The sequence below is a fragment of the Simochromis diagramma genome, unplaced genomic scaffold (assembly GCF_900408965.1).
Source record: "Simochromis diagramma unplaced genomic scaffold, fSimDia1.1 OVJJ01000320.1, whole genome shotgun sequence".
Classification (NCBI taxonomy): Eukaryota; Metazoa; Chordata; class Actinopteri; order Cichliformes; family Cichlidae; genus Simochromis; species Simochromis diagramma.
Genome location: NW_024386773.1, coordinates 10843922 through 10866491, shown reverse-complemented (window position 1 = coordinate 10866491; position 22570 = coordinate 10843922). Strand labels below are relative to the sequence as shown.

Sequence of the window (22570 nt, the reverse complement as noted above, 5' to 3'; positions counted from 1 at the left end):
GGAGTGAGGAAAGACAAGTCTCGGGACTCACACGGGCATCGATCAGTGAATATCGAAACAGGGCGGGGCGGGAGTGAGAAAGAATTTGAAACCTAAATTGGACAGATATCGTGTAGCATTGAGAAAACAAAATGCCCCATCGTTTAATTAACTTTTGGTTTTCATTTACAATTTGAAGCTAGTCAACTAAAAGTGAATTGACTCCAGCTCTACACAAAGTACCTAATTAAAAACTGACAGATTTATTTTAGATGGCGCTAACAAGTTAAAACATGACAATTTATTGATCCTATAGCATCCACAGATGGGTTTATTATGAAGCTACAGTAATAAAGCATGCATAGCAATCAACAAGCTTATTTAAATGATGAAACAGATGCCACTCTGGTATAATCATCAAAAGGACAGAGCAAGGTTAGCTGTTTTACTCGCCTCTGGTGCGCATCTCTCCTCTTTCTCCTTGTAGCTGTGTATAGGACTCTCTTCTCCCCTTCTCTCATCTCTGTGCTGGTGGTCAAATCCCCTTAGCTAAATCAAATGGTGCAGGCAATTGGAGCAGCCGTGAAACCATTTCAAAGGTAAGGTCAGCAGGAGCAGGGGAACAATGGCTTTGTGATATTCCATCTCGCACACAATGTGCTACACATAATTGGAAAGCCTTTGTTATTTGACTCCCATTTGACTATGATGTACAAGATGTGAATACAAACACGACAGGCGTAACGATGGCAGAGGAACACGTTCACACAGAGTTTCCTGGCTTTACATCACAGTTTAGGTCTGCCTGGCTGCTCATCACCAAAAAGTAATACCTAACTGTCCCCTCGCTAACTTTGCTAACTTTGATTTTACTACTTAGGTCGTGTGGCTTTTTTCTCTTATAGTTTCTGTACTTTTTCTCATGTTTTCTCTTTTTAGCTTTACCTCGGCGTATTTCCTTGGTGTTGTACAGAAAACAGCTACATTTCTGAAGGTTAAGCACAGATACAGCAATACCCAGCAGAGAGCAGGAATCCAACACTGTAAAAGTATTAAAAAAAACATTCAAAATTTTAGATGAGTTATCAGATTTACTCAGTCAAAATGATAACGTGATTTTTATGTTGTGTCACAGATTATAAAGCCAGTGCTCTTAATGTCAAGACTCCATGGAAAGTCAGTATGTGTTACATGCTAACTGCAAAGAGCACTGACCAACTAAATCCTGTTACTCACTGTGCACTCCCACCTCTTTCTAGCCTCTTGGATGATACCAATAAGAATTAGCATACAGTACCTATGGCAACCAGCAACCTTTGTCAGATTCTTTCATAATATTTATACAGCCGTCTGCCACTAGCTTTATTTAGCTCAAGCTTGATGGCGCTATGTGATAACTTCTTGGTCTTTCTGTCTCACATAGGTGAAAGCCAAACTAAACGCACTCTGAGACAATTTCAAACAGGATGTTGAAATTACAATTAAATTATCACAGTGGGGGTGTTCAAGGTTCAAGGTTCTTTATTTGTCACATGCATAGTTATACAAGTATAACACACAGTGAAATGTAGCCTGACACGCTCCTCGACATGTGCAAAAATTGGGGGGGGGGGGGGGGTGTAGAGGAAGAACATTATATATATATATATATACAGACATATAGTATATACACTGGGTGAATGTGCAGTAGTAGCAGCAAGCAGGTGAATTCTGTACATTAATATGAATAGACATCTGACTATTTTACAGGATAGACAATATAAACATATTTAAAATTAAAGGAATTGAAATGTACATTGTGCCTTGGTTTAGTGTCTGGAAGAGTCCTGTCTCAGTCAATTATAGATGATGTGAGAGGGCGGGTGTGTGTGTTTAGGGCACGGATGGCTTGGGGATAGAAGCTCCTCTTGAGTCTCTCTGTCCTTGCCCGGAAGATGCGGAACCTTCTACCAGATTGCAGAAGTTGGAACAGTTTGTTGCCAGGATGGGACGGGTCCTTCAGTATCTGCGCTGCTCTAGTCCGGCATCTCCTGGTGTAGGTGTCCTGAAGCGGGGGGAGAGCAATCCTGCAGCAGCGTTCTGCTGTACGGATCACTCTCTGGAGAGCTTTTTGGTCCTTCACACAGCTGTTCCCAAACCACGATGTCATGTTCTGTGTGAGGATGCTCTCCACAGCGCCTGTATAGAAAATCCTGAGGATCTTTGGAGAGACCCTGAACTTCCTCAGTTGTCATAGGTGATACAGGCGCTGCCTAGCCTTTTTGGTCTGGACCTGAATGTGGGCAGCCCATGTCAGGTCTGAGGAGATGTGGACACCAAGATACTTGAAGGACTGCACCCTCTCCACTGGAGCTCCATTGATGATAATGGGCTTGTAGTCTCTGTGCTGACCCCTTCTGAAGTCCACCACCAGCTCCTTGGTCTTGCTGACGTTCAGCTGGAGGTGGTTGTCCTGGCACCACGATGCCAGATTCTTCACTTCATCCATATAGGCCGCCTCATCGTTGTTGGAGATGGCACCCAACACCACTGTGTCGTCAGCAAACTTCACAATGGTGTTGGAGCCATGGGTGGCCACACAGTCTGAAGTGTAGAGGGAGTAGAGCAGTGGCGAGAGGACACATCCCTGAGGTGCTCCTGTGTTGATGGGGTGTCTTGAGTAATGAGTTCAGGATCTGTTATATCTGGTTTTAGTAACTATAAGAAGATAAGTCAGTCTTTCATACTTTGGAATGGGACAATTTCGTCCTTATATAGAACATCTTGTGTTATTATCTTCACAAAGAGTGGAATAGTTTTGGTGTTTCTGTGCTTCCTGATGACTTGCTGCTTCATTAGCTCGAACGGAACATGCAGCTTTAATGAAAATGGGGTTCATGAAATATGAGAGCAAACATAAATAAATACCCATTAAATAAACAAATAGCAAGTAGAGTCAGTGTTTTGGTGTTTTTTGCATTTTTTTTATTTTTTTGGTTCGTTGGTTTGTTCTTATCTATAGTAACGGAAGAAACATTGCAACTAACTTTACTATCCCTAGTGATCAATGCATGCGTGTCTGTAAATCCTGTTTATTTATTTATCTATTGTCTCTACTGTTGTGGGGCTGGCCAAATATTCACGACACTGTGGCGTCTTCCCCCTGTGAACTCCGCTGCTCTGCATGTCTCCTTCTTGTTTACATTAAACATGGTGTGACTCAGATTAAAGGGTGACAATTTTGCCTGGAGGCTGTTGCTATGGAAATGCATCTGCTATAGCTATGATAGGCCATTCATGTTTGATTAATTGGTTTTTCAGTGCTTCTTGGTTTGTGAGGACCCTTAAAGAGCAAGTCCATGGAAAATGGAAAATTAATGGATTTCTGTTTCCTTCGTTTTACTCCATTTTCCTTCCTCCTTCCTTTTTTTGTCTGACTACTTATTTTGCTGGAGCTATTTCCTCATGTTTTAAGAAGTGTAGTGATGGTGTTTTGAATTATGATTGGAAGTTGGAGATTGTCATGGATGGGGGAGGTTTGAGCTTGGTTATTTGAAATGCAAAACGAATGTCTTTGTTCACTGCTGGCTTTTGTGAGCAGCTGCTGAGGCAAACACAGAATCTAATGTCGTGTGAATATTACGAGTTTTCAAAGCAGGCCAGAGCTGCTCACAACATTACTTTGTTGTGCATTTTTATTCTACCAATCTACTGGGACCAATTATGATTAGAGTGCTGAGCCTTCATCTCTGAACCTCTACTCGTGTTTATCAAGACCTCATATGCTCGAGCCCTTTAAATTTGATCTTTTTAGCACTGCACTAATGTGTAATGTATTATTTAACTCATAAATGTTTAAAAGAGCTAACAAATGCTAGTTCATCACTTTCTGATCTGTAAATTCCCAAACATTCCCATTTATGCCAGCATTAAAAGCATCCTTTGGTCTGTGTTCATGTTCTGTTCTGATGAATCTTGAAATAAAGCTTTTGATGTCGTTGCTGTTGATGATCTTATTAGATGGCTAAGAACAGAACTTTATGAGTCTGATTCTGTAACCACTAAAGTATATTTCCCTGGGACATTCCCAGCAGTTTACAACTGTTTTTTCTGCTTGTGCTTATAGAAGTGTTGGCAATATATTTTCTTTTCCTTTTTACAACACAATGACCATAACATCTCAGTTCATTCATACCACTGACTCGGTGATTGCTTGACCAGGTGCTGAGACATCTGGCTTTTCAAATACTAAGAAAAAAAAATTCAGAAGCAGTAAATGAGGAAATCTTAACCTCAATACTACACAGGCTACTGTGTCCTAGGGGCCTGCACTCGGTGCCTGTAGCAGTCAATAGGAACCATAAATTGTACTTTCAGCTGTAATAGAGGGACCTATTGAAATCTGATTTCACTGATAAGCCTGTGTGTTATATGGATGAATGGTTAAACAGTGCAAAATTGCTTTGGGATACAGTTCACTGAGTGGCTTTTACATGCAAAAAGCTTGGATGCAGTTAAAAAAAGGTGCTAACTTGTAAAGTTGATTTTCTCCTTATTAAATTATAACATGCACTCTGTGTGTTTTTGGCCAGCTGAGTAGCAGAACATACTACAGACATATAATCACTAACACACACACTTATTTGGAGTCTCTGCCTTTGTGTGTCTGACACAGCTAGTGTGCAGCTGATTTTAGAGCAGTGTTGCTGATTTTGTTTGCTGTGGCTGTAAACAACATTAAACCCCATAAAAATGTGGAGCTCAAAAGATGCTCGACACTCTGTAAGTCTCACAGGCGAACTACAGGGTTTGCTGGCATTCTTTGTAGCTTTATATCTGTGATCAATTTATTGATTTAAATTTTTTAATTATGGCTGGATGGATGGATCAGTGGATGGATGGATTATGGCTGCTTTGAGCTCTCAGTCTTTCTTAAAGTATACATTTTGCTTAATTTCTGCTTTCTCACCAAACATCAGGCTCCCTCCCAGCAATCATGTATTCAAAGTATTTTCTGGTTCTGCTAACTGTCAAAAATGTCAGGAAACAATAACCCAAAAATTTCCAGGCTTCAGATCAGTCAGGGATGTCAAAGACAGTACATTTTAGTTTTTCGTATCGGAGTAGTTAACAGTAGAAGTCGTTAGCATTTAGAGAGCAAGCATGCCCTTTGATTTAATCTTGCATTTAGTTGTTTTGATTAGTTTTAGTTTAGATATTTCACTTATTATGCATCTAATTTTCAGTTCAGACCCTCCACAAACCTCAGTGTTGAAGTCAATTTCAGATCAAGTAATCTGGCTAAAAAGCTGCAATTTTGTGAGACAGTGAAGAAAGAAAACCTCTCAGCCTGAGATTATCTGTGAGACCTCTTTTTTCTTCCAAAAGACAACTCCCTCTAGCAATCCCAACGTTTTGCGCATAGTTCATTGTATTATATTTATATTTTATCCAACACATATACACAATTTCTCCAATTAGAACATGTCATCTCCACTTCGAAACATTTGCATATTTGGCTAATTGGCAGTCAGGAGTTTTAAATAGAGAAGATAGTAAAGCTGGTGTTCTTCTCTCACCCCAGATGCAGGAGATGGCTTTGCACCACCACCAACAACAACACCATCACCAGCATCCTGATGGCGCTCATTATGACCCCGCCCGTAACCACACCCTGATAAACAACTCACCTCCGATACTGCCCAACCCCATGAGTGCACTATCCCAGCTAAACCCACAGGTCAGCCGGAGTGCAGTGCCTCATGGTTCCCCCTCACCTCCCGGAAGTAAATCGGCCACACCCTCACCTTCAAGCTCCAATCAGGAAGAGGAGACTGATCCTCATTTGAAGGTACTGGTGTGGCTTCTCTGGCATGTAGTAGTGGCGATAAAGGCTTGGCAGTGCTTGTACCAGGTTGTTAACATGTAATCCGCAGTGCTGTTTAAGAGGAACGCAGGAATAGGCATGCTTGAGCTTGGGTTATTTGGCTGCCTCGAAAACTCGGACATTGCTGGAGTTGGAGCTATGTCTATTTTTTTCCTTTCATGCTTTGAAAAAAGAAACTTTTTGAGATATTTACTTTTAATCTCTTCAAAAAGTTCAAAATCTATGCCCTGATAGCAAAAGGAAATTCTGTTTTCCATGTTACTTTAGTGAATAGCTGTCATTCTAATCTAGGTTTGCTGCTTATTGTTAGACACACAGGAGCTGATATTAAACCCGTTTTAAATTTCTATAATGAATGAAGATGTGAGACATGTTTTAATTGGCGCTTTTTTTCAACAACAACATGATCTGTTGCCAGTCCTCCCCAACTTTGTCACTGCCTTACCATGTTCTCAGTTACAGTCTGGTTCCAAAGCAACCACTCCTTCATTTAAATCACTCATTCATTTAAATAAGAAGAGAAGGATAGTTGTTTACATTCATTTGGTTTATGTAAATCTGTAAAACTGCTTTTATAAATTGCCCACCAACCAATGTCTCTGTGGATTTGCTTCGTTTCTGTCAGGGGAATGTGAATGAGTGTATAATTGAATCTGCCACTTCCACAGTGTTTCAGATTCATCTGTGTATTTAACTGCCAGCTCACAGTGATACAGTATAACAAGAAGGGGATCCTTTAGTTTAAAAAATATATATTTCCCAGCCTATACATCTCTGCTGTGCTGTGTGAATAAAAATGATTACCATCTCTCCTATCAGTAAGTAATTCCATTTGCTCTCTCCAATTCATTCTGAGACCACATCAAAGCCAGAGCAGATACAGCAGGCGATTTAAAATTCCTTTCACCCCTAGCATGAAAATTCAGAATTTATGACTTGCTGAACAACTGCAAAATAAAGATTTGAAAAGGTTTGATACATTCAAATAACAGATGTTATTTTTGACAAAGTAAGGCAGGGAGAAAAACTGCTGTCAACCAGAGTCTGTGTGTGTAAATTGTTACTGTCAGTGAATCATTGCTGCAATATCCAAACACTGGGTATTGAACACAGAAAAGAAATTAAGGATTTAATGAAGCTTACATGTTTCACCTGGGCACAGCGCTATAAGCATTCATCAGCAATGCAATTATTCATTCCGAGTCGAATTAGTAGACTCACTTTCAGTGTCAATAAGCTGTTTTGTTTTTTTGTTTTGTGCCACTGATGGTCTTCCAGATCACGGGTGAGAAGCGACCGTCTTCGGAGATGATGAAGCCCAAGCCCAAACCCCAAAAAAAGAAGAAGAAGAAGGATCCAAACGAGCCTACAAAGCCTGTGTCGGCCTACGCCTTGTTCTTCAGAGACACTCAGGCAGCCATTAAAGGACAGAATCCCAATGCCACTTTTGGAGACGTATCCAAAATAGTAGCCTCCATGTGGGATGGTCTGGGAGAGGAGCAAAAACAGGTAGGCTTCGTTTAATATTCATGTATATACACTATGAGTTCTGGAAAGAGCTTTTTTTGTTGTTTATCAAACATCTAAAAAAAAAAAAACCTTGCAAAAGTTATAAATTCACTCCATAAAAACTGAAACAGTTTTGACCTTGTGGCAGTTGTGACTACCCGATGGCAAGAGGTTAATATCCTTTAAGTAGGAGAAGGAGCATAAAAATGTAGCTTGCAAATGAAAAGCATTTAAAGACAAAAGAGAGAAAAAGAAATAAGCTGCGATGCATTACTATCACCTTTTAGGATGATGCCAGCGTGGTAAAATTGTGAAAAAAGAAAAAGCATAACAAAGAAAAACAGATGCCTATTTACACATTGAGCAGCTTGCGTCTGCCTACCTAACAATTACAAGTTCAGTATTCACTCACCTTCTAGATCTGCTTTTGGGTTCCAACAATTGTTGATGGACATACTGAGTTTTATTTAGCTGGTGATAATTTTCCTTGGCTTCGCCATTATAATGAGCCACCCGTTTTTTTGAAAGTTGAATAATGCATCAGTAAAAACTTGTAATTCTGATTCTAAAATTAAAGAACTACCTGCCACTCTGAGTGATTGCAGCTTGCATGAGAGTGAAGCAAATAAAAAATTTTTATGCTTTTATTTTATAAAGTGAATTTTCTTGCACTCGGACTTGTAAAGATTTTAACCACCAGCAGTGCAGCTATATTTACCTGAACTGAATTGTCAATTTGATTTTATTATAACCCAACCTGTGCATATGAAACTGCATTAACACGTACTGCAGTTTAGAGGTTTCCTGTCCAGCACATTTTCTCTATTTCATTTTCCACATTCCAGTCCAACAGGCAAAGTCAAAGGTTTTTTTTTTTGTCTGTGTGTTTGTGGTAACAAATGATGGTGTGAAATGAATGAAAAACGAGACAGTCTGATGATCATGCGCAGACTCATATTTTTAGAATATCCAGTCAGGGCGCAGCCTATTGGGTGTCAAATAAAAGCACCTGTCTCCATGACAAAGTGCAGCCCATTCCCCCCAGCCCCAGCCACCATCTACCAGACCCTATCTAGCATGTGTGTTTTTCTCCCACCAAACCTACTTCATACGCTGGACTTTGGAGGCCGTCTGTCCCTTTTATTTGCAGTTAATTTTTGCCGCCTTCACCAGGGCTCTTCACCATGAATCTTCATTTCGCTGCTGACACCCTTGAATGTGAATTCCTCATTTCCTGTCCTTTTATTTATATCTGTTGCCTGGTGATTTGATCATGCTGGGAATACAAGATTAGCAATTGCCTTGTCCTTGGTTTTGCCTCAAGGACATCTTCTCCTGAAATGTTATTGTTTGTGCTGCTTAACCCCTCGTGTCCCGGTTTCTTATTCACCTTAGATTTTGCACTGCAGATGCAACTCTCTTTCTTTCTGTCTCTGTATGTCTGTCTTCATCTCATGCTTTATGCATTTGTCCTTCACAGCTCTACCTGGGAGCACAGACAAAACTAATAATATGGCAATTCCATCATTAAAATCCAGCCATTTAGCATGCCATTTCACAGTTAATTTTTTGATTTGTTTGTGCATTCATGTGTTTAATCAAACATGTCACCTCGCAAGACACATAATTAACTTGAGGTAATGATGTCATTATGGAATAAAATATAGTAGCCTGTCTGGGCAATAACACAGTGAGTGCTCTAATTATTCTCACTGACTAGCACTGTCATTTATTCCAGGCCAGCAAATGGATAAACTTGATAACCGTGTATTTACAGAGTACAACCAATTCAGCTAGTGCACATTAATCCTCATTAAAGTCATTAAAATTTCTGTCCTGGTCTTTCATAATGAAATAAATTCATGAAAGGACATTATAGCGTACTGCATTCACATCTGCTGGTTGGTAATATAATAGTAAAATGCATTCGTAATGCGCTCGTATCCTAAACATTTTCGGTAACATTTGATCCCCCTTGAAAAAAAATGAATAAATGTGACATAAATTTGAGCTTGGTAGTCATTTTCGTTATTTGAATAAATAAAAAACACACTGGTCACATACAAAAGTAAGTGAACCCCCACATGTATTGTACCTTCTGAGGAATAAACTAGATTTTATGCCAATGTCCTGTTTTTGGGTTTTCTGTTTTTACAGGATGCCATAATACCAAGAGCTAAAGAGCTCCTTCAAACTGATTTAAATTGGTCTCCAAATTATTTGAAATAAGTCATTTCACTGCAGGGACGGTTGTCTTCAAGTAGGGTAGATTACAAACAACTGCCACTTTCTCCAAAAACTGTTTGATGCCAAACACGTCCAAGAACCCTCAAATTTCATTACAGAATCTACGGTCAAAATGCATTTTTGCATCCAAGGAGACCAGAAGAATGCGCATTTTGAGTCCTGCTGTCCTAAAAAAAACCATTAAAGCAAAACTAGAGTTAATGAGTGAGCAAAAAGGTAAAGACAAAAATGTGTTCTAGAGAAATGACCAGTTGATATGCTCGGTGGAAGCCAAACACAGTGTTACAGGAGAAGAAAATTATTACAACTGCTACACCTCTAGCTTAGTCTGAGAGCTAGCTTGCTGCCTCAGGGACTGGGCAGCCTGCGGTATTTGCTAATGAAAAAAATAGAATTGTGCATCATATCCAGGAGTGTTTGAAGATAATGGGACGCCTTCTATCCAAAAGTTAAAGGCGAGCTATAAGTAATGACTTAAAAAGTAGAAATGAAAGGTTTTGGTATGACCTGGTCAAACCGTAGATCTGAATCCTGCTGTGTGCTGTTGTTACATTTACAGTATCTGTAGAGATTTTATTAAAGAGAGTCAAATGTTTGCTTGTACAAAGTGTCAAGAGGCCTAAAAAAATCCAAGACATGTACTTACTTAATTGTTGGCTGTCATGTCCTGGCTGTCTCTCTCGGACCCACGAGGTGTGCTCTCTCATGTCACAGTCAGACCCTCTGGAGCCATGCAGGACCTCCAGAATGTAAACACAACCCTTCCCCTACACACAGCTTTGTTTTAACTAGATCACAGCCCCTGTTTCCAATTACCTATAGCGCTCGTCAAACACACAGTGCAGCAAAATTCACATAAGTGCACTGAAGGCAGCGTTTTTTATTGCTGTAGTTTATTGAAGAAACGATCAAAAGTTTCATTGTTGTGATTTATGTTCCTTCTGTGATTCTTTTTGTTACGCTTCAGTGTGCATTTTTCCCACTTTGCTTGTGTTGTTGTGTATTCTCCAGTGCCGCCCTTAGGTTTGGCAGAACAAAGTCTTGTTTTTTGTTTTTAAATTCATGTTTATGTTCATATTTTCTTTTTTTTATTAAGCTGTTTTCATAGTTTGCACACTATACAGCGCTTTTTAATTCCCAAAGGCCTTTGCTTTATAGTGCAAGATCAATGCATTATTTGGGCTGTGCTATCCCTCAAGGTGACTACATGTTAAAGCTGCCCTAGAAACACAAAAGAACACTTTTCTTGTTTTTGTTATTTAAGATTAAGATCAATTTTCAGTTTTTACTGCAATGGGGAGGAACAGTGATAATGGATTTGGGGAGGAGGGAGGAGAAACCTTAGTATTATTTAATTGAGTCTGTAGATTTGTACCAGGGAGAAAGGGAGGAAAGAAAAGAACACTGTGAGTTTGAAAAGATGGCATGTTTAGATAATAAACTCCTTCTCTGTGTTAAGTTTAAAAATCTGTCATGCAATATTCAACTATTTTAGTCCATTTTCTGCATCTTTGTCTAGTATTCAAACACCGTTGTGCTTTTTTTTTCTTTGGTTTTAATGTGCCTCTGCCTATTTCTCCTCCATTTTGCTTCCCGTTTGCTTCCTCTCCTCCTACTTCTCCTCTTACCAATCGTCGGGTCTTTCAGTCGTAGAGTAATCACTCTCTTCAGTGTCAGCAGGGTGCAGAGTTATTGTCTCCTGTAATTAACTGGTTATCAAACAAGAACATTTCATTAAGGTACAATTAGGGGCTAATTCAGCCGGGACACCTCTGTGTCAGGATTACGATAGAGGCATATGCTCTCTCCTTGCAGCTTTGTTATTTTTTATTCATACTGACCTGCAGCCTTTGACGGCTTCAATTGCTAATGAATCCGCCCACTTTGGAATAATTAGACATCCTTAGGCATGGTAATTTATTTAAAAGTATCCGTCGTTGCGCAAATCATTAGCTGTGTTAAATTAATTTGAAATTAAAGCTGCTGGGAGTAGTTTGGGTTATTAAAGAAGCAACCGTGGGTCTGTCAGTCTATAAGAGGTGATGGGTAAGCCCATTTTTATTTTTTTATTTTTTCAATGAATTTCCTCATGGGCATCATTTTTTTTGCTTGTTTTTATTTTTTAAAGTCTGGATGAGTGCTTAATTCATCCATTCTTGTTCCAAAGTGTCTATCACAGAAGGAAAACAATTATGATATTGTAAATAAGGATGAATGAGTGGATAAACATCAGCTGTTTGAGCATGAGATTGTATCCGCCGTCATCCCGGTTTGTTTGCTGTTCTTTGTGTATGTCTGTTTGTTTATCGACTGTACGTGTTAGCGGCTGCCAGCCTATGCGCATTTGGCAAGGCATGAATGCTTAATGGTTATCGTACCCCACCTCTTTGAAGGAAATGACCCCGTCCACAGAGCCACAGACAGTCTCCTCGCTGAGGATCAGTAATTACCCGATGCATTTACTCACGCACAAACGTACATTCTCCTTTATATGAAAACGTTCCCGAGATGAGCTGAGATCTGAGTCTTCCTTATCGATTTAAGGATGGACTTTTTGCAACTTGCTTTTCCTGCATCACAAAGGCACTGGCAGCCATAAAGAGCCTGTGAGTGACATGTGATGACATTAATTCGAATTCCCTGTCTTAACGCATCATTTGAGGTTCATTCAGAAGGCTTGAGATTGCTTCTTTGCTAATGCTGTTTTGAATTCTTTTATTTATTTTTTTTCCCCCTCGTCTGAATGATTTGCTGGGACATCAGCTCTGATTAAGAGATGAGCAACAGCCTTAATAGAGGAAGAGACAGAAAAGCAGTACACAAAATGACAAACAGCATCTCGCTCCTCATTTAACTCAGCAGAATTTCAAACTATTTTCACGCTATTGTGCACAAGCTTTATGCACATTTCATTCTGGATATTCTGAAGAAAAAGAACTACTTTCAGATACGCAAACATCATGCAGATGGTCAAATCTCCCTGACCTGATAACTGGGAAGTGAATGCATTTGATATGTTTTTCATCATGGAGTACACCGCCGGGTCACGCAATCACACCATGACTCCCAAAATCTCATTCACATCAGTCAGTGTGGACCACAGGGTCATTTTAGCCTTTCACATCACCTTGTAATCAATCGTTGTTGTTGTTGTGTTTGTTCCTGCAGAGCTACAAGAGGAAAACAGAGGCTGCTAAGAAGGAGTACCTGAAAGCCCTGGCCGCCTACAGAGCCAGTCTGGTTTCCAAGGTAACAGCAGGGGTCACGTCTTTGATATACATGGGTCAGCGGCGATATAAGGGATGATAAATTAGACAGAATTCCTTTCACTTTTGTTCCATGGAAAGGGTCCACAAGCTGCACTGAGCTATGTTTGTGCATATATATGTGTGTGTGTATGTGTAAGAGAGAGAAGGAGCCTGTGTGTGTGCTCACAGGAGAACAGTGAAAATTAGGCCTCAAACACACCCGATTTGGAAGCTGGGGAGAAATGGAAAGCAATAGTACATGCGTGTGTGTTTGCGTGCGTGTGTACGCTCATCGCTGTGCATGTGCAAAAGTAGAAGTGGACATTACCTGTCATTTGCTATCCTCTTGGTGTTTCTGTCCTCCCTGATGCGCCACTAATGTGTTGCCTGAGGTTTGCGCACACCTACCGCTCTCTCTTTGATGCAGGTTACTACAGTTTAGCTCAGCACATTAACATATTTCTATCAATGCTTGTGTAAAAAACAAAGCAATTCCTAATTATTTTCTTAAAAAAGCTGCTAGACTACTCCTCATTGGTTTGTCTGTACTACAGTCGTGATGGTACAGGGATATCAGTCTTTAGGTGTTCAGCATTTCATTTCTCCCTTTCTGCATTGTGTTTTTTTTAAATACAACTCTAAATTGCATTAGCATATACCGAGCCCCTCCTCTTTCCCCTCCCTCCTCCTGTCTCCACTAAGCACAGCGCCTCACTTCCTCTCGTGCTCATGGGCCGAAAACAAGCACCTTGATTAAGGCATGAATAGTTAATTCATCAGCCTCTTCACTGTGGCATACTTTCAGCTAAAAAGACTATTCTCATCTCTTGTCTTTGCTGCAATTAGACATTCATGTCATTGCTCCTATACAGGGGCTTGATTGATACTATATGCTGGTAGATTGCCAGTCAAAAATCTGACTGACTAAAATAAGCCTGCAGACCCTCCTTCACTCATTCAGGATCAGCCAATCTGAATGCAGAGCTGAATCTCATGATTCACCACGACTCTCTTTTTTTTAATTACCAATGAAGGGGTCTTTTCAGAGTGAATCGGGGTGGGTGGAATTGGAGGTAATTGGAGCTTCATTTGAAAGATTCACTTCTTAAGCGTGCACCTGTTGCCTTTTTGTTTTGTGACTCATGTTAGTTTGTTTGTGAGGAGAAAAGACAAACTAAAGTTTCATAGCTACCCACTATATGCCATGTCATTTCTCTCATGTTTGTTTCAACCCAAAAAACTCCACACTGAAAATTTAAAAAGTTTACATTTTTAAAAGGTGCACTTTATATTAAATATCGTATTCGTTTCAGTATTTGCAAACCATCTTTCAACTTAAATGTTGTTTATTGTAAATCCTTCTGCTGCAATACACAACTTTAAATGTCTGCAAGCCTCAAGTTGACACAGATCAAATCTATTATCTCACTCTTTTCCTCTCCCCTCACTTCATTTTTTTTAGCATTTCATTTTCCACTTGACCCTGCGAATGTGGCTGTCTCTCTTCTTTATCCATCCATTCATTCCCGTTCCATTGATTATTTCAGGGATTCAGTTGGATGGATGGAAGCCATAAAAAAGTAGCAAACCACCACATATAACTCCAGCCAGTCCGACAGTTAATGAGAAATACTGGATGCATTTCATAGATAGACATACACTTTCCTCCACGAAAAAAAGGGAGACAGAACAGTCTGCAGAGCAGATGTGTGTGTGCTGCATGTGAGTGCAGTGGAGATGGGCGGGGCTGGGTGATTTAATACATTAAAAACAGAAAGAATGAAGAATGAGTGGGAACTATAGGTTGAATAAGCAAAGATAGCTTAACATAATAATGAATGCTTTAAAATTTGAGTACTCTGTGTTTTTTAAACGATACAGCCATGTGAAGAGGACGGTAGACTCTTTTTACGCATTAGATATACTAAAACAGTTTGTGACTTAGGAGGCTCTAAAAATATTTATACAACCTCAGATGAGCAGCAATACATGACATATGACACCATGTCATTGTTTACTAAGCTAAATTGGAAAAGTGTGAATAACTAAGTATGCCCCATGATTCAGTAGCTTGTAAAACCACCTTTAGCAGAAATAACTTGAATGTTATCATTTTCTGTAAGTATTAATCAGTCTGTCACATTGTTAAGGAAAGAATTCAGCCCATTATTTTTTACAACCGTCATTTTACTGATGTTTTGTGTGGTTTTGTTTATGCACAGTTCTCTTAAGGTGCTTACAAACATTTCAATCAGGTTGAGGTCTGGACTTTTTCTGGGTGTTTGCTGCTTTGCTTGGGATCATTGTCCTGTTGCATGACCCAGTTTTGGCCAAGCTTTAGCTGTCAGGCAGATGGCCTCACATCTGACTCTAGAATAGCTAGCTCACTGACTGCAAGGTGCCCAGGTCCTGTGGCTGCAAAACAAACCAAAATCATCACCCCTACACCACTGTGCTTGACAGTTGGTGTGAGGTGTGTTTCTGATCGGCTGTTTTTGGGTTTTGAAAACCAAACATCTCTGCTTTGGTCTTGTCTGTCCCAAGGACATTGTTCCAGAAGTTGTGGTTTGTTCAGGTGCAACTTTGCAAACCTAAGCATTGCAGCCATGTTCTTATTAGAGAGAAAGTACTTTCTCCTGGAAACCCTTCCATACCAGCCATACTTGTTTAGTCTTGTTCTAATTAAACTGCCATAAACTTGAACATTTAGCACGCTGAAGCCTGTAGACTCTGAGAAGTATCTCTTGCATTGCATGGTTTGACCTTGGGGTATATTTGATGGGATGTCCACTTCTGGGATGACTGGCAGCTGTCTTGAATAGTGTGAATAATCTTTCTCACTGTACAGTGCTTTTATACATCTTTTATAGACTTGCTGATGATGATTAATCAAGTGTAGCACTTACTGTCTTTATTCCTATGGAAATAGTAGGGGTGTCATTTGCAATATACAGCTTGTGCATTTTGCTTATTACTGGTAAACTCGAGGCTCAGTGTCTTCCCCAGGAATATATACTGGGTTCTATGTTGCACTGCAATAAGCCATAAGAGTTAACACATTGTTCCATGGAGTGTAACCATTGTTCTTGATTTTCTCTCTCTTTAAGACATATAATGACCCCTGTGGAGACAAAAAGTGCCCAGACAAGTCAGGCTTCTCCACATATGATGCCAGGCAACCCGCCGCTGTACAGTGTGCCACCTCCTCCCCAGCCGACATCGCCATACCTGGGGCCTGGGGCCTTCCCACTTACTGACCTGCAGAGCTATGCAGGACACGCCCCTCGCCACACTCTGTCGCAGACACTCAGCCAATCGCAGATGCTGCCCAGCATTAGTGCCTCTCCCCCTTCCTCCTTCCAGATCAGCCCACCACTTCACCCCCACCAGCAGCTCTCCCTGCACCAGAGCTCACTCCTCAACCAGCCTATCCGCATGCAGCAGGTCCAGTCCCAGTCAATCATCTCTCACCAGATGGGGCTTCAGGCCTCTCTTCACTCCCCACCTCCAGGGCAGCAGGTATAGCGACAAACTAAGACACGTCTGCTGCTAGGAGATTATAATTTAAGATGTGTGCCTAATTTTAATGTACTCCCTATAGGGTTTTTCCCACCTCCAGTCAGAGTACCAGAAGAGCATTGGGGGTTCCCAGTCTCCAGGAGCTCCTGGCCCTGGTCCAGGCCCTGGAGTGGCTCAGACCCATGATTGGGACAATGAATACTGCAATCGGGAGTGTGGCAACCACTGCAGGTCAGTGGGAATTCTTCACATCATATTGTGTTAAATAAATGTGGAACACAGGCAAACTAATTACATTTAATGGTAAAAAGCCTCAGTTAAAGAATGGAATTTGACACCATATTTACCTCATAATTTAGGTTGCATTTGCCCTTAGACCAGAATTCCTGCAGAAATAAGTTATAGTATAGTTATAGCTATGGCAGATGTCTCTTCCACTGCTTTTGCAAAGTAAGTGTTGAAAATTGTCAGCTCTGTTCCATTGAGACGGGGGTGACAGCTGTAGAGGTAATGGTGAGATAATAGAGCTTGTCATGTGTTTGTCAGACAGCAGTATAAAGAAGAGAAAAAAAACAAGTTCCAAACACAAGTTTTCACTCTTATTATACTAAATGATTTGGCAAACTGCGCAGCCCTGCAGCACTGGAAGATATCGTAAGTCAATAGTGCTGTTCATGCTCAATTACAGTGCAATTTTTATTTCATTAAGAGGGTTTGTTTTGAGAAACAAACTAAGAAAAATTAAATGATCACCACCAGGGAACGATCATGCAATCAAGGAAAAATGCACCTCTGATTTCCCTCTTCCTTTCTATTTTGTAGAGTTGTAGAGTGTGACTCATAATCTAAACTGTGCCTTTGTTTTTGATTTTCCGTTTTTTTTTGTTTTTGTTTATTTGTTTTTTTCCAGTGGCAACATGATAGGCAGGGACAAGCCACTCTACCTCACCTGAAACTGAAGATGATACTCTGTCGACAAAAACGACACAGAGGAGTCTACTCTCATCCCCTATTCCACTCCCCCACTCCTCCCCCAACCCTCCCATTCTTCTTCTTCTTCTTCTTCTGACGTGCACACTTACATGCAGTGTACACTTGACATACAAACACACACACGCACATGCAAACACACACATGCCGCTTCACACACACACACAGTCACACACGTCACCACCTTTTTTTGTCAGTGTAATTTTTTATTTTTCTCAGTTTCTAGAACTTGTGAACAGAGTTTGATGACTACTGTCTGTACCACTTAATGTATTAGCAGTCCTCTTGCTGTTGAAATTTGCCAAGCACTTATAAAGCCTCCCCCCACGCCCTACCCACCCGACCCTCTCCCACCTTCTGAGTTGTGTGTCTCTGCCCCCTCTCTGATACAGGCCGGGCTGCAGAGCACTGCTCTCGTGTGTCACCATAAAGTCCCCTCAGGGACCCCATCCAGCTTTAATTAGAACGAGAAGAAAGAAAAATACTCCTTTCCTTTAATCGCTTTATTTTCCATTTGTTTTTTTCTTTTCTTTGTTGTTATTGATGCTGTTTTATTTATTTCTGGCTTGCAAAACCGTTCCTCTTTTTTTGCCAGTAAGCGATGGGCCCTGTTCTATAGAGAAATATTAACATTTAGTAGGTTCTAGCAGGCCTTGATGTTATCGTAGCTTTGCTTAAGGGCCTGCAAATTAATACAAAAGTCTGGGTGGGGAAGAGAAACAAAACAAAAAGAATCTTTTTTTAATATTAAAGACCTGTTGAGGTCTATGAGCTGTCACAGTGTGATTGTAAATATCACTTTTATGGGATCAAATTGGGAATTGGAAGTCCAGATAGATTTGTTTCTTCTTTAATATTACCTGTAAGTCATTGTGTGTGTGTGTGTGTGTGTGTGTGTGTGTGTGCGTGTGTGTGTGGGTTTGTGGGCGCATGCATGCCTGGACGTTAGAATGTACCACATTCATGACGTGTGCGGCTGAGTATGTATGTGCGTACATGCACGGACACATGTGTGCAGGAGTGTCTCAGCGTTCGGGCGTCGAGTCTTTCTCGTGAATTTTAACAGCCTTGTGCAGCTGGATTTCAGAGGAGTATTTCACACTCTCATTCTTGCATTAAATCTGTGCTCACTGGTGTGTTTTTTTCCAATAAAGTTCAATCTAAAACTGAATACACAATATGTGTCCTGCAGATCATTAAATGGAAAGAGCCAGGTGAGAGATAGAGAGCAAAGAGATAGAAAAAGAGAAAGAAGCGCTGTGAAATAAAATGAGATGTAATGTTGCAGGTGAAAAAAAATTGCCTCAAAATGCCTGCCCCACCCTTCTGTTATGTTGTCTGACCATAATGTCAGTTTTGTGTCCTTCTACAATGAGAAGTGAAGTAATGAAATATGTGAATGGAGCCATCACAGCCACATTACGGTGACTTTTATAACTTTCCAGTTGGTGTTTGGTTGTGTTGATCTCATCTTTTTTTAAACTTTTGTGTGATTAACAGAAATGCATTTTGCTGACAAGACATCTCGTTTTTATCTCTTTAAGTGTAGCATCATTTCAGTTTTAGTTGCTGCAAAACTATAACATTTTAAGTTGTGTACAAAAAAAACCCTGCCAATTGTAGTTATTTTATTTGTAAAGCCAGTAATGATAAATATTTTAAATGGTTATCAACATATTGTTTTCTGCTAGTTGCCCATCAGCCATTTGACAGGTTCTTATTTATAAAATAAAGTAGATCACCTTTGCTTCTTATGATGGAGGTATATTTTTATTCTTATTTTATTGTTTCTTTTCTTTGGTTTGATAAACTTAATGATGATGACCACAACAATGATTATTTCTTTATTTTTTACATTTTGGGTGCTGCTCCTTTCTTTTCTTGCCAGCAGCATCGGTTTGTGTCACAATGCTTCTTTTATTTCAAACCTGCATAATAAAGACTAAAAAGTTTAAAAGTGATCACGCCTGCTCTTTTCCCTGCGGACTCAATGTCTCTCTTTTTGTTTTTTTTCCTTCTCTAATTAGATGATCACACCTTTTGTGAAGACGTGGTAATAGTTATTTAAAAAAAATCACAAACACCCCCAACTTTCTGTACTGTACACTGCATTTGCACCGAAGGTCACATATTTGTATCCTAAATTTACATTCAACTCAGGCCTCCAATGGCATCAACTAATTAACCATGGATACAGTGTGCACCAGCCAGCATTGATATTGCCAGTAAACTATTTTAACAAACAAGAGAGCAGATGCGAGAAGACGTTTGCTTGTGAAAGTAGTGCATCGTAGGCGTCTAGTGTGAGATAAAGAGAACAGAGGAATGCAATGTGCATACAAACTCAGGCAACCGTCCAAGTGCTGATTTTACCCCAATTGCACACAAGTCTTCTTAGAGACTTTATGAGAGAGGGGAAGAAAGATTGAAATGGAACTGTCATGATCCCTTCATTCAATGTTTTATTCATGTTATGTCTGCCTGCCGTCTCTTCTTCAGTAGTATTGAATTGGCAAATAGATCATTATTGGACAATTGGAAAACCTGCCACTTTGTGATATGACACACATTATATGAAAATCACAGTCATACATTCTTAATGTAGTGTCAGATAAAAGAGGTTTTGGGTGAAGACACACAGACTTGCCTCTGTGCCTTTTGTGTGCACGCAGTCTTGTGCTCGTATGAATATCTTCTTATGGAAGCGTGTTTCTTCTTTTTTATGTTTGGGTGTTGCCTCTCTAGCTGTAGGTATATTTGTGCATACAAAAGTGGTGTGGTAACAATAGGCTGTTTCTGCTCTACTGTGAATTCAGTCTGTGCTTGCAATCACTGTCTGAAGTAATACTGTAGTAAATACTTCTAGAAGACCATATCAATTTGACACTTCCATCAGCTCCTTTAATCCCATCCCTCATCCCAAAGTCAAAGTCATGAGGCCAACAGAGAATGAAAGGCAACAATTTATGGTGGAGGATGCCATTGAGAAGAGGTGAGTGCAGCAGTCTTGTTGGTTTCCATTGATTTGAAAAGACCACTGCTGCAACTAAATGGATGATATGAGTAACAGCAGGCAGGATGACAAAGACGGGGTCAGTGTGGTATCCATCTAGTAGACGGTGATGAGAAAAAGTTTATCTTTAATGTGTCGTCCAAAAGGTTAAAACTACCACAAAAGTATCTTTGCATGCAAAAATGCAAAGACAGACAATATGGACAGAAGTGTGCAGTGTCCTCAAATATTTTATGATCCAAATAACCCAGTGTTTTTTAGTGCTAGAAACACACCGTACATGCATTAACTTTTGTTTTCTTTATTAAATTACAAAAAAGCCTGGACTGCAAGTTGAGAATAGCCAGCGATGGAAAATTTTCATCACCAACACACTTGTAAAATTCCCCTGTTAGGTTTAAAATTCTTCTATATTTGCTCATTACCAGTGTACTTTAAATGAGGGGGAGGGGTGAAGCTGATTCCATGATACTGGCTTCCCTCTGTCCTTTGAGTTTAGCTTGATACAGGTGAGAAGGTCAGTACTATGGTTAAACGAAACGCTTACATGCAACTGAACTCCAAACACACCAACCCTCAGAGACCAGCCACTGCAGCATATAGACAAAATGTTTCAGTTGCAACTTTGGTGCTGCGGTAAGAGAAACAAACAGCAGGAAATGTGGGTGGTTTTAACAAGAAATGAGTTTCGCTTTGTGTTGAGAATCAGTTAAGGTTTCTTTTTTATGCTGACTGTACTGCACAAAATGTGTTGGTTAATCTACAAAACAGAAGATTTCCTGCATAATTCGCGAATAACAATTTAACATGAAATCTTCTAATTATTCTGCTTTTCTTTACAAAAAAAGAGCTAAAGTGCTTTTTCTAAGTAATCAAACACTAAAAATTTGCCAAAAACACCCCCAAAACAAACGTGTATAGATAGCTCTTTTTGAGTTGGTTCACCCAAGTATCAGCTTCATGCTGTTGCACAAAACACTAAAGCAAACATGGGGCTACAACATATATCAGAAAGGTGAGGCACAAAGCATACTTGCGGTTTCACACCTGTAGACATTTACGTAATCCAGCATATATGCTATGTCAGTTTTAGCAACCCTTCGGTAGGTCTTGTGGTGACCGAATTTTATCCGTTTCCTGTCTGTTTTTTTTTTTTTTTTTGCAATATTACAAACAAATGTTTCAACGGGTTGCATATATCTGTTAAATAATGAGTTCATTTTTTAAAAATCTAAAATTCCCCTCAGACTCATTGTGATACATCAGGTGAGGAAGAGTTTCTCACTATGATTGGATTAACTCAAATTTAAATGTATCAATATCAATTTAGCAACGTTGCCTCACACCTTGTAAGTGGGTTTCATGACATTATATGGCAAAAACTACACAGTTATTACTGTTACTGCATCATAGCCAAGCTAAATATTTGCAGTAATCTGTTGAAAATTTGTTTTATGATGCTGCCACTTGCTAATGAATAAAAATCAACTCCAATAATTAATAAACACCCCATGTCTTTTCCGAAGTAATTAGCCATTTAACATCAATGTGTCTATTATGTCAACTAACTAATGAAACAGTGGAAGATTTAGTACCTTGGAAGGCAGATATTTCTGTCTGGTATGTATAACACTAAAACAGATCTAAATAATTATCTTTAATTTTCAAATGTAAGACACTAGACTTTTTGCTTTCTATTTCCAAATGCAACATGGATACTTAAAAGGCATGCTTGTTGATCTGCTCACTGTATCAACAGGGAGCAGATCACTGTTGATACATTTGTCCATTGCTTGTTTCACAATCTAAGAGTGACCAAAAACTTAGTTGTTGCAGATCTGGTTCACTGTCACAGTGTAATTCATTTCAGACAATGCATATTTCCTACACATGATTCTATTAAACTGCAACGGAAAAGGGATGTACCAAAGCTCATACTGCACTTTCGATTTTTGTGTATATGTGAACATTGTGGTTTAGAGTGTTAAGTCAATAGTGTCCAGATGACACCCTTTTTGATAGGTAGCAAAGTTCCTGTCCCCCAGTCCCACCCACTCATTTGGCTGTGGGACAAGAACCCTCATCTCTGTAAAAAACCCGCAGTTCTCACTGACTAAGAGGTAAAATAATAAAGTTTCACATTTCTTCATCTCAGCATTTCTTAAGTCTTGACTTGAAGTGGAGATGAGTCAGATCAAG

The 22570-nt window shown here is 39.8% G+C and overlaps 1 protein-coding gene across 1 annotated transcript in view; it reads left to right on the top strand.

The window, feature by feature from the left end:
• The window catches only part of tox2 (TOX high mobility group box family member 2), a 90960-nt gene extending 68677 nt beyond the window's left edge, over positions 1-22283 (top strand). The window contains 7 exon segments of the mRNA XM_040007757.1: positions 5543-5809; positions 7124-7354; positions 12770-12850; positions 15957-15968; positions 15970-16368; positions 16451-16599; positions 17279-22283. Of these exon segments, the coding sequence (XP_039863691.1) occupies positions 5543-5809; positions 7124-7354; positions 12770-12850; positions 15957-15968; positions 15970-16368; positions 16451-16599; positions 17279-17321 (1182 nt within the window). The 3' untranslated portion in view covers positions 17322-22283.
• The last annotated feature ends 287 nt before the right edge of the window (positions 22284-22570 follow it).